Source organism: Sinocyclocheilus anshuiensis, unplaced genomic scaffold (genome assembly GCF_001515605.1).
Source record: "Sinocyclocheilus anshuiensis isolate Anshui unplaced genomic scaffold, SAMN03320099.WGS_v1.1 scaffold379, whole genome shotgun sequence".
In the NCBI taxonomy this organism is placed as follows: Eukaryota; Metazoa; Chordata; class Actinopteri; order Cypriniformes; family Cyprinidae; genus Sinocyclocheilus; species Sinocyclocheilus anshuiensis.
Genome location: NW_015552574.1, coordinates 765,873 through 782,416, shown reverse-complemented (window position 1 = coordinate 782,416; position 16,544 = coordinate 765,873). Strand labels below are relative to the sequence as shown.

Below are 16,544 nucleotides of genomic sequence, written 5' to 3'. Positions count from 1 at the left end.
TGTGCCTAAACTATGTCGTTCATAAATTACTGGGCCTGAATGGTTTTACACAAATTAATAGGCCTAATTTATTTTTTCTTACATTTCTTGGCGTGAAAGAAAAAAAGTGTATTTATGTGAACAGTTGAAATTTGACTCATATTAAAGGGGTCATATGATGCTGCTAAAAAGAACATTATTTTGTGTATTTGGTGTAATGAAATGTGTTTATGCGGTTTAAGGTTAAAAAAACACATTATTTTCCACATACTGTACATTATTGTTTCTCCTCTATGCCCCGCCTTTCTGAAACGCGTCGATTTTTACAAAGCTCATCGGTCTGAAAAGCGAGGTGTGCTCTGATTGGCCAGCTATCCAGTGCGTTGTGATTGGCCGAATTCCTCAAGCGTGTGACGGAAAGGTTACGTTCCTTACCATATTGTGATGTAACACTCCAAAGAGAAAGGACAATTTGAAATCGCATCATATGACCCCTTTAATAGGGTGATGTGTAAACAGTTCAGTTTTCCAGTTCATACCGACTCATATGGCCAGTTTAAACTGGTATTTTCTTTGGAACGTGGTCGCTCGTTTCTTGTTTGTGCAAACTGGTAGCCTACAGACAGACAAAAGGAATTCCAACCGCCAATTCTATAGCTTTTTCAACAGGACACCTTTCCTCAGCTCAGTGCTAAAGTTTTTCTATGTCTGAATTGTTTTTATCACTTCTTTTGTAATTTGTTTGTCTATGTTCCTCCTCCCGGGAGCAGTCATGAGACGTTTAGTTAGGTTTCAACACAGCCTATTATGCAAGTTTTCTCCGTAGTCTTGTTTACTGTACTCTTTAACGTCTCAAATGTCACTTCAGTCTACAGTGATTGACTTCTATGAATTCAAGTGTTTTTCCTTTCTCCAATAACACCTAGACCTGTTTTTATATAGCCTATCATTTTTCTTTAAAGCGCTTTGATTTACTCCTGTAATCTTTGTGATTAATGATTAAATATTTATTCATTATAAATAAATAAAAGCGGACTATTTTATTTTGGACGTGTTCTCACCTTGTATAGGACTTAATCCATCAGTGATGACTAAACTGCTATAGCTCCTATAATATGTATATATAGCTAAATGTGGCCCTAAAAATTATTTGGATAATTAAGTCTATTTTATTTGTACTTATTTTAAATGATACATGATAGAATTTAACAAAAATCTAACCAAGTAACATTTATTTTGAAGAAAGTTAGCAAAACTATACATTTTTAAGTTACACATTTCCCAATAAGTTTTTTTTAGAATCAAAATGATTTAAAAAAAAATACTGTTGTGATAACATTCAAATAAGTGTCCAAAAGTGTTTAAATGCTATATTGGGTGCCATTGTATGTAATAAACATGTTTATATATTTGTAAAAAAAAAAAACTTTATATAGGCTATGCATCAGCTTCACTGATCCTTTTAAATTATATTTATTTCTATTATTTATAACTGCTCTAAAGCAAGGACACTACTCTCGTTTACCTATGACATTCATTTAATTTCTTTTTCATTCACATACATCCGATGTCACCTCATCATGGGATGTCAAATTCTTAAGCTCTGCATTAATAACACATACCTGCTTTAATAATTGGACCTATTACCTACTTACCATATTATTGCATATTGCACACTTCTAATATGCATCACTGCATTTTATAATTTTTTTAAATAGTAAATTTGCCATACTTTTTGACAGCAATTTATTTATTTAGCTATTTTTGACCTTTAGGTGTTTTATGCATTGCCACTGCTCCATGACACATTCCTGTACTCGGGTCCAACTGGGTGATGGGTAACGCTTGACCTCATAATTTCCAGCTGTATGATCTTTCTATGGGGCATGTTGTTGTGAAGCTATCGCATGATTTTCCATGTTGTAGTACAAACATAACGTAGATGCAAGCTTGTTGATCGCGGTCCTGAGAGTCGACGTGTACATGTTTCCTCTCTCCAATTGGTCACCATCGATATCGACGTAGTGCCGTAGGCGTGTCACTGTGCAAGAACACAAACTTTAAAGAGTTGACAACAACAGGGGTCTCAAGACAAAGACAACCCCAGACTGAATAAAGAACTGCACGCGAAGATATACTGAAAACTTCTACACTGAAAAGCTACGGCTTTGTTTTAATCTCTGACAACATACAACGTTTTAGTTTTGAGCTCGGATATTTAGATCTTCCAAGATGAAGTTTGTAAGGTATATAATGAGGAATGCTGCTATGCTAAATGCACCAAAGCATATTGATTACTACGCGAAATTTTCTCCATCGCCGTTGTCAATGAAGCAGTTTCTGGATTTCGGTAAGTTTAAACATTTTAAAGCAAAATATTTTTGCATGCAATATTGTCATTCCAAGGATGATGGTGCACACCGAGCATGTGTATTGCACAAACACATTCGATAATCTTTTTATGAAACGATTTGTATTGGCTTATTCATGTAGAAATTGCAGAACAAGAAATGCGAATGTTCGCTCAGACAGAATGTAGCCTACTTTAAAGCTCGAGTTTTCTGGATGGCGTAACCATAGTAACAGTATCTTCGGACTGCCATTATTTGCAGCTTTAGCCTGTTATATTTACACAGCCTTTGTACACAACAAGTGTAGTGTTTTATTTACAAAAAAAAGTCTTTAAGGTTAGCTCATGGTGCTATAAGGACGCCAAAATATTAGTGCACGTAACGAACCTAAGCAGAAACTTGTAAGCCATTCAGTAAAATCCTGTTTGCTCGAGTCCTATGTTTGTTTTTCCTTAATATTTGAGTTTTGGTTCAACTGTATTGCAGCAAAGTGGGCATTCAGCTGAGATTTCAGACTGTCGCGTTGTCTTTTCAGGATCCACAAATGCGTGCGAGAAAACATCCTTCGCTTTCCTCAGACAAGAGCTCCCCGTCAGACTAAGCAGCAGTCTGAAGGAGATCAACCTTTTACCAGACCAACTGATAATGACTCAGTCCGTTCAGCTAGTTCACAGCTGGTAAGTTCATGCCCTGGGTCATCAGGCTAAAAAAGGTGCCTGTTAACTAACTTTTGAAAAGTCCCATCTGTCTTGTAGTTTGAGTAAACAGACGCAAACGAACAAGATAAATGAGCCCGGTCTCATGAAAATGCGTATAAATAGTACGCCAAATAAAAACGAAAACTCGTGGTATTGATACGCACAAATGGACTTTGGCGTGCATATGATACGCATGTGTTTGGCGTGCATATAATGCGCAGTTTTCGCGTGCATATGATACGAAATTTGTTGGCGTGCATATGATACGCAGTTTTCACGTACATATGATACGCATCTACCCCACAACCCTAAACCTACCCATCGCCTAGCACATACACGCCAAAGTACATTTTTGCGTATCAATGCCACGAGTTTTCGTTTTTATTCGGCATACTATTTATACGCATTTCCATGAGATTGGGTGCATTATCTAATACATTGCTGAACATACTCATCATCATTAAAATTGTTTATTTTACACGCGTGCATTATGTAGTCTGTCGCACGCCTCCTAACTGAACGATGAACTTTGCCCCAGTTCCTCAGCCTGATGTTTTCCAAGTAGAAGCCACTACTACTGTACATTACACACTCAGCAGTTTAAAGTTCAGAATCAAGCTTCATCCGGTTTCCATTAGGCTACAACTTGCATTTTAGGATCCAAGTTGTAGCCTAATCTTATAGGAATCATCACATTACTTCTTACCATTGCACTTCTTATCCTTATTAACTTTCTATGGTAGTTTATAGTGTGGGGTTCTGGACCATGTGAAATCAAGTTGTGGTGTAAAACATTTTTAAAAACGTGCATGCAAATGCTTGCTCACGAGCCTATGGAATGTAGTTTGAAATACCGTTGCAGACCCTCACTTGTTTACTAGACTGCGGGAACGTTTATGTAACGGATACTGCGGTTCACTTCAGAAAGTGAAATATGAGACGGTGCGGCGTAGCGGTGGCACGCAGACTTGTTTTCGAGAACTGACTTGTAGTGTTGCTTTCGTCAACGAAAATTATGACTAAATATCGTCGTCAACGAACCTTTATCACGTGACGAAAACGAGACGAGACGCAACGTAAATGCTGGTCATGTGACGATTACTATAATTAAATGTATAATGCAATATTGTTGACGATTAAAAACGAAGACTAAATGTGGTTTACAAAATAAAAACTATGCTAGAATGTCTCAAAAACTAAAATGACAGCTTCACACAAAGACTAGACTAAAACTAAAATTAAAACAGGCTGCCAAAAACAACACTACTGACTTGGAACAGTACGTTCTAGTGTACTCGAGCAGAACAGCAAGGAGAGAAACTCAGGGAAATAAGCAGTTAACATTTAAAAAAACAAAACAAATGAGGAAATCTATAGTTTATATTAATAGCTAATATATTTAAAATAATTACCTGAAATAATTATGTAGTATAAAATATTTATATATAGGCTATATATCAATAAATATTTTAATTAGCTTTTGTAATTTTTCATTTTAATTTTAGCTTTACTAATTGTTATGTGCTTTTGTAACACTTTATAAGTTTAAAATTTTAATCTAATGTTTATATTTTTATTTTTAACTATTTTAATACTGAAAACAATTTTTAATAGCTTTAATTTACTTTAGTTTATTTCAATTTCAGATTTAGTTTGAATCATTTTAGTACTTAAACGTATTTAAATTCCTTGCCTAGGCAACATTTAAATTTAAGTTTTTAAGTTTAAATATTTTTATTTATTTATTATATTTTTCATTTTATTTCAGATTTATTTTAACACGGAAAACAATTTTTAATAGTATTAGATAATTTAGTCAGTTTATTATTTATTTATTATTATTATTTTATTATTTATTTATTTGTTATTTAATTATAAATTAATATGATTTATTTATTATTTTATTTATTTACAGTTTATATATTTATTATTTTTATTTCAGATATAGTTTTAGTAATTTTAGTAATTAAATGTATTTACGTTCTTTGCCAAGGAATTAAAAAATTTTTTTTTAATTTTTAATAATTGCGTTTTTAAATTTTATATTTCAAAACCAAAAAATAGTTTTTTAACAACACTGATAAATGCTTAAAAATTGTAAATCTTTCCTGCAAGCGTGAAAACAATTTAGGTTGAGGGTGTTATTGGAGATGAAAAAGTCTAATTGTAACTTTGCAGTGGCATTAATTAAAAAAAACAAAAAAAAACATGAATTTTTCATGTTTTTTCAATCTTTCATTCCCTTTGTCTTCTCTCTTACTTTCTCAGGTTTGTCCAAAGCCTGTTGGATATCCTAGAATTCCAAGACATGAGTCCCGATGACCCTAAAGTTCTTGCTGAGTAGGTTCTTCAATCTACATACATCATCTATCAGAAGAAGTATTATTAAAAAGTACAAAACAGCAGGATTCATGGAGTTGTTTTGCTGTTTGTCTCCAAAGATTTGTAGACACTCTGGTGAGCATCAGGAACAGGCACAATGATGTGGTACCCACCATGGCCCAAGGTGTCGTCGAGTATAGGGATGCGTTTGGGGCAGATCCTGTGACATGTCAGAACATTCAGTACTTTCTGGACCGCTTTTACATGAACCGCATCTCCATTCGCATGCTCATCAACCAGCACAGTAAGTCAATCTGGTCCTAAATCTAAATCTGTGCTAGTCCTAATACCTGGACTTGGCATCAGTAGTCGCTTTCTCAGCACTTACAGGTCATTAGATCTTGAATAATCCGGCCTGCTCTAGTTAATTATTCACTGGATATGAGAGAATGATTAGCTTGCAGTACACCTCTAACCCTCTGTTCCCTTTTATTTCCTGCTCTATCTTTAGCTCTGATCTTTGATGGCTCCACACATCCAGGACATCCCAGCAGCATCGGGTGCATTGACTCCTGCTGTGACGTCACAAATGTAATCAGAGGTGAGTGCTCTAGTGCACACTGTTATCAACTGGGGAAGCAAATATTACCTTAGTGACAAATGCAAATTCATTACTAACATCCTGTGTTCTGCTTCAGATGCATATGAGTGTGCTAAAATGCTCTGTGAGCAGTATTACCTCGGATCCCCCGAGCTGGAGCTTAGAGAGATAAACGGTGAGGAATCAAATGCATTCTCCAGATGGTTTTGGGCCTCTTTAAATCATTTCAATTTTGTCCGCAAACCGCATTATATTTTATAATGTTTGTTCTCTGTTGCAGCAAAGAACAAGTCACAGCCAATCGAGATATCCTATGTTCCTTCTCATCTCTACCACATGGTTTTTGAGCTCTTCAAGGTAGGCATGGTGCTTTATTTCTGCATAAATCAGACGCATATGGAATGATAATCCGATTTAGATTATAAATAAGTTATTCTTACATCTCTTCCACTCTAGAACGCAATGAGGGCTACTATTGAGAATCATGAAACAAGCAGCACCTTGCCACCGATCAAAGTCATGGTTGCTCTAGGTGGAGAGGACCTGTCAGTCAAGGTAAATGAAAGCTCAAATATGATCATTTTAGAGAACTTTGGCAGCGAGAATAGAGTATCTTTAACTTATAAAACCCTTAACTAGAATATGAGGTCACACCACAACCACCGCCTTGATTGAACCATTATTCTCAACCACCGGTTCCTTCCTCACACTGTAACATCGCCCTAGATTCACCGATAACTGATAATAATGTTATATAAACTGACCTAAAGATTAATATTCTAACCACCCTTGATCGAGATCATTTGTTGCCATGAACGGAAACCAGCTCTGACTGGTATTAACTGTTAATACTGTTAACCTTTGCCCTGCTGGAGGCTAAAGCGTGCAACAAAGCAGACATTGAACTGCAATGCTACTGTATATCCATGCAGTAACAGTGTTTGCAAGATTATATTTATCTTCTTACACATACACACAACAGTCTATCCCTCAGTCTTAGTCAATACATATTTAATACATAACCCACACATATTTATCATCTGATGTAATGCAGCAGATCATTGTTCTCTAAACATTCACGTTTCATGTTCCAGATCTGTGACAGGGGCGGTGGCGTTCCTTTCAGGAAGATTGATAGACTTTTTAGCTACATGTATTCAACAGCGCCCAGACCTACTATTGGTGACCATCAGCGTACCCCAATGGTAAGAGCATAGGACACTACATAACAGCAGGTGCATATGTTTTCATATAAAACGGAAAGTCAAACCTGCCTGTTGTTCCCTCAGGCTGGCTTTGGTTACGGCCTTCCCATCTCCCGCCTGTATGCACGATACTTCCAAGGTGATCTCCAGCTTTATCCAATGGAGGGCTATGGTACAGATGCTGTAATTCAGCTGAAGGTAAAGAGATCCTCAAAAGGGTTAGTTTGCATAAAAACGAATCCTCATGTTGTTCCAAACCTATATGAGATTTATGCTCAGTTATCATTACATGGGCAGCATCATCAACATTATGCTAAACTTCTCGTTTTTTGTTCCTCAAAAGAAAGAAAGTCATATGGGCTTGGAACAATGAGTAAACCACGACTTTGCACTTTTAGGCGAAATTTTAAACAAACAAGAAGTTGGCAAATCATAATGAGAGTTTTGCTTACACTAACCTTATCTGTTGAGTTTGTTGACATCCTGTCAACTTTGGACATTACGTCTGTCAGTCTTCAAATCATTAATCCACAGTCTTCTTCCCGCAGGCCCTGTCTACAGATTCAGTAGAGAAGCTTCCCGTGTTCAATCAAACCGCCTTGCGCCATTACAAATTCAACCAGGAAGCTGATGACTGGTGCGTCCCGAGCAAAGAGCCGCTGAACTTAGCTGCGTACAAGGCTGCAAAGTGAAACACCGGAAGCTGGTTGCCTTAAAGTCATGACAAAGGCCTTCAAGAGATTGCCAAGATAGGCTGCCATTGTGAATGTTCGCATTTGGGGACCAGTGACAGCATTTCCCAATGCTCTTTGAGTACTGTTGTCTGGGAACACTTAAACTGCATGTAACCAGAATTTAAGATACCAAACAGTAGATTCCTTGGTAAAAAACAAGTTATTTCTGTGGTGCTGCTGAAGTTGGTGTGTTTCAGCAAAAGCTCAGGGATGAAGAGTCCTGTGCGAGTGTTAAGGCCTGGAGGGGTGAGAGGTGATTAGATGCACGTGAACCTGATTGAAGCGGAGTTAAGTCTAAAAACAGGTGGAGAGAAGTGTATGTATTGCAAAGAAATAAATACTGAAGGCAGAAAAAATGTAGCTGGGATGAGAAGTGAGACCGCGAGACATTTCAGAGGTCAGAAAGGGTGTATGAATTGTGAGAAGTGTCAAAATAAGGAAGATGTGGCCAAAGATGTATTTTTCCTCTCTAAAGAGGCTGGACATACTTGATGTGTGATCAACACTTACAATTTAAGAAAAAACATTTATGTAAGCATTTATTCATAGCACTGTACGGTTGTGTTTCGTTGCATAATGAATGACCACAAGATGTGTATACTCAAAGTTGTGTTCACAATATTTATCACTGTTAAAAGGACCCTTGTTGTTTGAGTTTTTAATATGAATGAAATAAATCTAATATTTTCTCATCAATACTGATAAGCTGTATTATTGTAAACAGAGTATTCCAGTGAAATACCATAAATAACGCACATGTAATTGTGTAATTGAGAACATGATGTACTGGGTGAATGTGAACCCAGTAAGAAAACCATATAAAACAAGCTGATGAATCAGTGCAACATAGTGTTTCCCAGCCCTGTGCTTGAAGGAAATGCCTGTACCCTACACATTCTCATCAAACTCTTGTTAGCTGAGAAATGGATGGGTCAGAAAAGCACTAGTCCAAAATAAGCACCGTTTATGGAACAAAGTGGGGAAACGCTGTTTGCTACAGTCAGCATTCCCTTGTTTTAATGCCAGCACAACTTCCGGTGTCCCTTTCAGTTATTTTTGCTGTACAAAAACAGTTTGTTATGTTGCAAACTAATGTTTGAAATCATTTAAATTTATTACCATCATAATAAACACTTCTTGGTAGCACAAACAGTTTTACAGTATACTTCACTGTTCTTGTAGATAGCCATTTACGTAGCTATAGCGGCTAATGCACCGGAAGTCCAGCACATTCACAGGAAATTAGACTACATTAGAAAACAAATCTGCCCATTTTTGGCATTAATCTTAATCTCCATCTAATAGGCTACTATTATTAATACTGTGAAGAACCGATAGACATTTAAAGCTATAGCGCTGCTTGTTCTGGTGCAATGAGCATAATTAATCTTATAGGAGAATTTAAAAGTCATGGCCATCATGGCGTTAAAAAGTGAATTTAACAAGGCCATTTCTGTTCCACAAGCCTGATCAGAGTTCATAATGGTGTTTTGCCAGCAGGTCTTAATGCTCAAAACACGATGTAGCCTACGTGCTGTTCTCCTTCAGTCTACATGACCGGTTTATGGACTGTGATTAAGATTAAGCTGATGTATGTAAAATATAGTAGGCTACTTTGATTAGGCAGCTGGTTGCACTATGAGTAACTGTGGCAATCAGTCACGGCACTGTCATAAAATACACTCGGCTGGGACGTGAAAGGACACGATCCAGAATGCATCCATGCGTGCACCTTACACGCTTAAATCCAGCCTACAGATCTTCACAAGGCAAGGACCTGTTTTGTATGCCAAACAGATAGATGAAGAAGATGAAAAGATTGTCTGTATTGCATTCCAAAAACTTTGACTTTAGAGTTTGGCTGGTCACATTTCTGAACTAGTGTGGTTTAAATGGTCTAAATGAATTAATCTGGTTTGGATATGGTCTTAAAATGAACCTTAACTAAAGTGATGCACATTGCCTAGAAAAACAACAACAAAGGCACGGCTTTTAGGGATTAATGTGATTATTTTGAACATTTATAACATGATAGAGATAAGTTGGTCAATATTTACGCAGGAAAACCTACAAATTAAATGTGACGAGAAAAAGAAAATATTGGGTATTTACTGATCCATTCATAACGCATCATATGGTTACTGTCAAAACCTTGACTCAATGCTGCACCCTACTGAGTGCAAGTGGAACTGCCAGCCAAAGTTATAAGAAAACAGGACATTTTATAAAATGACTGTTATATTTTTATTGTTAGGTAATATAAACCCCCCCAGCATATTATAAAACAATTAAAAAATAGTTAGTTTAGGAAAAGACAGACAATATTTTTTACATAAAGTGTTTTTTATGATAAAATCAGCCTCGATTAGTTTTTTCTATAAAATTCAAGCAGTTAATGAATTCACTAAATCGTCCAGTGTTAAAAAAGCACAGCTATATGTAGATTAATGCACATAGGGTGTCAGAATAAACAGTTAAAATAAACAGTTAATTGCTTTTTTGACCCATGACTGCAGTTAGTCATTTTAACATTTTAAACACTGACTGAAACCCCTGAGACAAGACATTCTAAATGCAATGGAAATTGCATTACAGTTTGTATTAGTAACAATCAATGAATGTCTGTTGATGATGGTGGTAGATCAAGAGGACACCAGTTTCTCACAGATCCAGGGCAAGGACATGTAGCAGGGCGCGTCATACCAGCTCTTTATAGCCACACGGCTTAACACATCTGTTTTTATCATGTAGCCACAGTCTTCATTAATATGGTTGTTGGGCTCGCCATCTTCCCAGAAACTATGGAGGAAAAAGAAGGGTGTTTCTGGGGGTTCAATAGTCCCAGTAAGACAGCCTGGTTTCCTTAGGATATATAGGCTTTTAACCAGTGGAAGTAGCATCATTTTTTAAATAACAATGGCAAAATAAAGTGAGGCTAAAATATGTTTAATATACTAAGGTTAATGGCATTTCTCTTATTTCATGATTAGTGGTTTTTCTTAAGTTTTTAAAAGGGACATTGCATTTGAGATGTTTTTTATTCACTGTACAAGTCCACTTAATGTTAGTTAATGTTTCATGCACTCAAAACAGTTGTAATTTTATTTTTATATAACCATTTCCTACCCTCATTAATTTTTATAATACATTAATCAGGCTGTGATAAGACGTAAAAGAAAAATAATGTTTTATTTAAAGGAGACATATTATGCCCCTTTTTACATTACAGCTCGGACCTGCTAAAAACGTCTGTTTTGGTTCTGATTATCATGTTTATCGCGCTGAGATCATGCGTTTTAAACCATATGAGTTTAAACTTCTGATATATGGTTTTCTGAGCGCATACATCCGAAGCACACGGACAGAAAGCGGCTGTCACAGCATACTAAACAGTTCTCATTCACACACAAGTTTACGTTAAAAATACATGAGTTACAAAAACAGTCGGTTATGTCTGTGAAGGTAAAGTTACAAAAACAGTCGGTTATGTCTGTGAAGGTAAACAGCTGGGAAATAAATCGCATGTTTATTTTAATCTGTGTATCAGCAGCAATATACAGTAAATAAATCAATAAATCCACTGCTCTGTTGTCTCCTCTGAGGCTGGGACTCTAAACAGTGTTCTGTGCTCGTCTGTGCAGACAAAGACAGAACAGTTAGCATGTTTTGCTCAAACTTTCGCCATGGCATTAGAGCTGGTACACCGTTGTTACTTGCGAAATCAAATGACGGCACTGTGGGTGTAAACTTACAGATTAAGGGGTGGTAATATTATAATGAGATCCCTTTGCCACGTCACCAAGGGAGCGAAATCAGATGCGATCGTTTTCTCAGACGCTTGCAGAAAAAGGCTTACATAAACAAAGTTACTAGGTTAATCTTTTTCACGTTTCCTTGGTTGGTAGATGCACCAGGGACCTGATTATAGCACTTAAAACCTGGAAAAGCCAGATTTTCATGATATGTCGTCACCTTTAATATTTTCCCTATAATAATTATATATGTAAAGGGTAAAATATCAATTTCTTATTCCCTAGTAGTCACTAACATATGAATTTCAAATGACCATTAACACTGAAAATATATAAATGATTTTGAGGATATAAGAAAAATATTTTACGCAAGATCCCTTTTTTTTTTCTTTTTAAAAAGGAAGAACAGACAAGAAGGATGAGATGATTCAGTGTATCACCACAAGACCTCTATCCAAAAGAGAAATGAAAAAATATGATTCAGTAGTTTTAACTCCATGTGAGATGCATCATAACACTGAAGTGTTTACAAGACTCCATATGGATCTGACTTCCAGCACTAGAGTTTTATCTTGTAAAGATTTAAATTTGATATTCTTACCCTCCAACTAGTTTAGTTCCGTCCACCCAGTACCAGTCTTCTTCTACTTTTTCATCACTTATGCCAAACCAGTAAGCGTTCCAGTATCCACGGGGCAGCAGGTTCCATATGAACGTCTTCATCAAGTCAAAAGATCAAATATCATTAAAATCAGTCAAAACAACTTTCAGAATCCTTTGTAATGGCTCACATTTCAACTAAGATCCCTTCCTCTTTTCTATATTCTTGGCCAATAGTTGCTGTTCTTTTTACACAGCTATTGATGTCTAAGGTCAGTGTTACTTGAGGCCATTAGATATGCAGCAAATATATCTGCACACACACACACTCTATGACATAAATGCAAATGAAAGGGCAGTCCTTACCTGTTCCTCAGCTGTGAGGATGATGGCCAGATGTCCTCCTTGCCGCTTGCAGTACGCCTGACTGTCCGACCAACTCCTTCGGTATTCTGAGACGTAGTAACAGCTGCCGTTAAAGTGCTTCCAGTCTTCAGGACAGGGACTCTTTGTTGGCAATGGAGTGGTTTGTGCTGCAGGGGTTGCCTCTAAAAAGACCCAACATTTTAACGCTATGAAATGCAACAGATATTGTTTGTTGATCGCACAAATGCATGCACTTGCACCTCACTAACCAAGCTCAGCGATTCTGTTTTTCAACTGCATCCGTTCTTTCTCCAGTTCACTCTTTTCTTTCTTCACAGCCTGCAGCTCTTCAGTCAGAGCAGATACGTTAGCGCTGCCCTTCTGCATGTGTGATTCAGCAGCGCTGGACGGGGAATCCTGATCAGATGAATGTGCCTTACCTAAAACACAAGAAAAAAACGAAAGCAGAAGTGTGTTAACGATAGGGTATAAAAAGAAATGGGATTTCAAGAGATAAAAATAGAAAGATTACGATTATAACTTAAGCTTAAAACGGACGTTAAAACTAATTTTCTAAGAATTTGACATTCACTAAAAAGAAAATTGGTGTCGGAATAATTTTCACTTAGAAAATGCTGGTAAATTTCACAATTAATTAGAAAGAAACTGAAAGTAATGCATCAAATTTAACATTACATTTTAAAGTAAAGACTTAATAGTCTTCTATAGTAAAAGTTTTTCTATGTTTACTTTAATAATTTACAGGTTTTTTTTTTTTAAACAAGAACTGTAGGTTTTTAGCAACTGTGTCATTTTTTACATTTTTGATTGAACATTTCCATAATGCATCAAGTTCAGATGAAAGTTCAGATGAAATAGCTGATGAAAGAGAATGTTTCATATATAAGCAAAATGGGCATCGTTACTGAATCAAATTGGAATTCTTGTGAATCAGAATTGATTCAAATCAAATTGAATCTGGAAATGTGTTTTAATGTCCAGACCTGTTAATAAACACACTCACACTAAAGTCATGTAAGTGAGAAATGAGAAGTACCGCTGTGAACACTTGTGACCACCAGGATCATGAGTAAGATGAGGCAGAAGGCAGTCAGGCATGCTGTTGCCACCTTGAAGGGATCTTGGCAAAATTGCTTTCTGCTTTTATCTGGGTTCTGCAATACTAGAAAGAAACGGATAAAACAACTGGATTTACAATATAACAACTGCATAAAAACTTGCAAGTCTAAATGCACAATTTTACAGTACACAATGGTAAATAAATGAGGCATGTTCACATAACATGTTTTGACAAGAAATATACAAGAAATGTAAACTTTAGAATGCTTTCTAAAATACATGTGGTCCATTTCAGTGAATCATTTACAGTTTTGTTTTTTTTTTGCCAGGTTAACTCAAACCCTGAGTATTGATCAGTATGCTATCCAATAATGGTGGATGGTTGTCAAGCTGGAGTTTCTAGCATAAAACCTCTTAAACATTTACACAACTGCAGCATCTGAGATTAAACATTTGTCCAAAAATGGAACGAACATTCATATTCAGCAATGTAATTATTTAAGAATCAACCATTAAAAAACACATGGTCAGATAGTGAATATCAGAGAGCACGCTTTTCATTTAATGTCTGTGATTTAACTCATTTAGCGTTTTCAAAGCATTTGCCAACACGTCCATGTATATATTTGATTAGGTAAAAAAATAACTAACAAATACAGCTAACTAACACAATAAAAACATGATAACATAACAGTTATCTGTTTTTGTAAATAAACTCTTCATATATATGTATATATATATATAATATATATATAATGCATACCCATTATTATTTACTGCCTTACAAGGATCGAAGATACACTGAAAAAATGTATACTACATTTTTTAAGGTAAGTGGTTGCAAGCAATTTATTTGAGCTACAGTTAAATTTTTTTTTTTGAAAGTTAGGCAACTAAATTTGTTTATTTAAATGTAGCTAAAATAAATTGATTGCAAACACTTACCTTAAAAAATTTTTAGTAAATTCAATTAATAATTTTTTTCAGTGTACATTACACACAATGTATCTGTAAACGTTAAGACAGCAAATGCTGTGATTGTCATACCTGAATATCGCACCTCTGGACTGCTGCAGTCATCGTCAGGTCCCTCGATGAGATTGGTGTGCATTCCCTCTCTGTTTGCAGACATTGCTCACGTTTGCACTTTCACAAAAATATGAAACGCACTGGAGTCTGTCTGTCCGCTGCAGTGCTTGCTCAACAGCAGGGGCGGTTTAAAACGAGATTGTGCTCGTGTGCTGAACAATGTGGATTGGTTAACATGAATTGGTTTGCTTAGTCAGAGAATGTCACGAGCAATTCCTCAAAAGTGCATTGAGTTTTTCTGTAGGCTAAACCAGCTGCTTATGACTCACCCTGACAGTGCTCATTGCACAATTTCATTTGTTTTAATAACGGATTACCCACTTGTTGCTTCATATTTATTGAGTGTTTTTTTTTTTAAAGGGCTCATATGATGCGATTTCAGTTCTTCCTTTCTCTTTGGAGTGTTACAAGCTCTTGGTGCATAAAGAAGATCTGTAAAGTTGCAAAGACTAAAGTCTCAAATCCAAAGAGATATTCTTTATCAAAGTTAAGAGTCAGCCACACCTACCTAAAACAGCTTCCCACGATGTGGGAAGATTTGCATAACGCCGCCCAAATGTTCACTCAAGAAAGAATGTGTAACTTTTATTCTCGCTGTAGTATTGTTGCTGCCGCCATGTCATGAAGGCGCTGTGTGTTTCATTGTGAAAGTGAAACTACTTTGTTTGGCCTTCCAAAAGAGGACGATATCCGCTTCGTCATGCCTAGAGCTGATCCGTGCTGGTCGCTGAGGAAATACATCAACTTCGCGCGGTGGATCACCGGATTGGCTTTCACCGTGGACGAAGCGGAGTCCAGCCCAGGGTCGTCAAATGTGGTTGCTGCAAGCCCGCCGGCCGCGCCGTTCTCAAGCCCACTCTCTCTCTAGCCCTCCGGCCTCCGCTCACTCTAGCCCGCCGTGTATTTCGTTGTGACAGTGAAACTACTTTGTTTGGTCTTCCAAAAGAGGACACGACTAGAAATCAGTGGTTAAGTTGTATTTACAACACTGCTCCAGAACAGTTTAACCCAAATATTCAGATGTGTCCAGCGCAGTTTATGGAGGACTGTTTCCTGATCCTGGGAGAGTAGACTACAATGCCGGCTGTTCTGACTCACAGACTGTAAGTACGTTTTAATTTAAAGAATTTGCCACTGATGATTCAAACTCGAGTTTTGAGCAGTGTAGAGTAGCACTTGTTTGTCATTTCTCCGATCACAAATGCAGACATGGTTTTATGTTTACGTGGCGCGATGCAACACAACGCATAAAAAGACAGTATAAGTCATTATAATCCATAATTATGTCCCCACTGGATGCAACGAATGCCTCGTTTATAATGGGTTTTAATGTTTTTGTCTCATCGCTCCGGCATCACAGTATGGTAAGGGGCGTAACCTCAAAAGTCCACCTCAAAAAAACAAAATTAAGGTTTTGGAGTGGCCAAGTCAAAGTCTGGACTTAAATCTGATTGAGATGCTGTGGCATGACCTTAAACAGTCCTTTCATGCTCGAAAACCCTCCAATGTGACTGAATAAAAACAATTCTGCAAAGAAGAGTGGAAACGTCGCAAATTATCGCAAACGCTTGATTGCAGTTGTTGCTACAAAGGGTGGCACAACCAGTTATTAGATTTAGGGGGCAATTACTTTTTCACGTAGGGCCAGGCAGGTTTGGACAGCTTTTTTCCCTTAATAAATTAAATCATTATTTCAAAACTGCATTTTGTATTTACTCAGGTTATCTTTGTGTAATATTAAAATTAGTTTGATGATCCGAATCTTTT

General features: G+C 36.7%; 2 protein-coding genes across 2 annotated transcripts; one reads left to right on the top strand and one right to left on the bottom strand.

Moving 5' to 3' along the window:
- The first annotated feature begins 2,040 nt into the window (after positions 1 to 2,040).
- On the top strand, positions 2,041 to 8,019 carry LOC107665156 (pyruvate dehydrogenase (acetyl-transferring) kinase isozyme 2, mitochondrial-like). Its single transcript, XM_016455923.1, has 11 exons — positions 2,041 to 2,329; positions 2,866 to 3,007; positions 5,297 to 5,368; positions 5,470 to 5,654; positions 5,862 to 5,951; positions 6,049 to 6,126; positions 6,232 to 6,308; positions 6,408 to 6,506; positions 7,046 to 7,156; positions 7,241 to 7,354; positions 7,705 to 8,019. Exons 1-11 carry the CDS (start codon positions 2,212 to 2,214, stop codon positions 7,846 to 7,848), a joined length of 1,230 nt encoding a protein of 409 aa, XP_016311409.1. The 5' UTR covers positions 2,041 to 2,211; the 3' UTR covers positions 7,849 to 8,019.
- A 2,195-nt stretch (positions 8,020 to 10,214) lies between these two features.
- Positions 10,215 to 15,112, bottom strand: LOC107665157 (C-type lectin domain family 4 member E). Its single transcript, XM_016455924.1, has 6 exons — positions 14,736 to 15,112; positions 13,666 to 13,791; positions 12,878 to 13,048; positions 12,609 to 12,790; positions 12,244 to 12,359; positions 10,215 to 10,689 (listed from the first exon to the last, which is right to left on the bottom strand). The coding sequence occupies exons 1-6, from the start codon at positions 14,818 to 14,820 to the stop codon at positions 10,533 to 10,535; spliced, it is 837 nt and encodes a 278-aa protein (XP_016311410.1). The 5' UTR covers positions 14,821 to 15,112; the 3' UTR covers positions 10,215 to 10,532.
- Between the last annotated feature and the right edge of the window lie 1,432 nt (positions 15,113 to 16,544).

Excerpts from the sequence above, each read along its gene's own strand:
- LOC107665156 (XM_016455923.1), top strand. The coding sequence starts at position 2,212 with ATGAAGTTTGTAAGGTATATAATGAGGAATGCTGCTATGCTAAATGCA. Across the intron at positions 3,008-5,296 it reads GTTCAGCTAGTTCACAGCTG|GTTTGTCCAAAGCCTGTTGG; the intron begins GTAAGTTCATGC and ends TTACTTTCTCAG. Across the intron at positions 5,952-6,048 it reads CGTCACAAATGTAATCAGAG|ATGCATATGAGTGTGCTAAA; the intron begins GTGAGTGCTCTA and ends GTTCTGCTTCAG.
- LOC107665157 (XM_016455924.1), bottom strand. The coding sequence starts at position 14,820 with ATGTCTGCAAACAGAGAGGGAATGCACACCAATCTCATCGAGGGACCT. Across the intron at positions 13,049-13,665 it reads GGTCACAAGTGTTCACAGCG|GTAAGGCACATTCATCTGAT; the intron begins GTACTTCTCATT and ends CTTGTGTTTTAG. Across the intron at positions 12,791-12,877 it reads AAACAGAATCGCTGAGCTTG|AGGCAACCCCTGCAGCACAA; the intron begins GTTAGTGAGGTG and ends GGGTCTTTTTAG.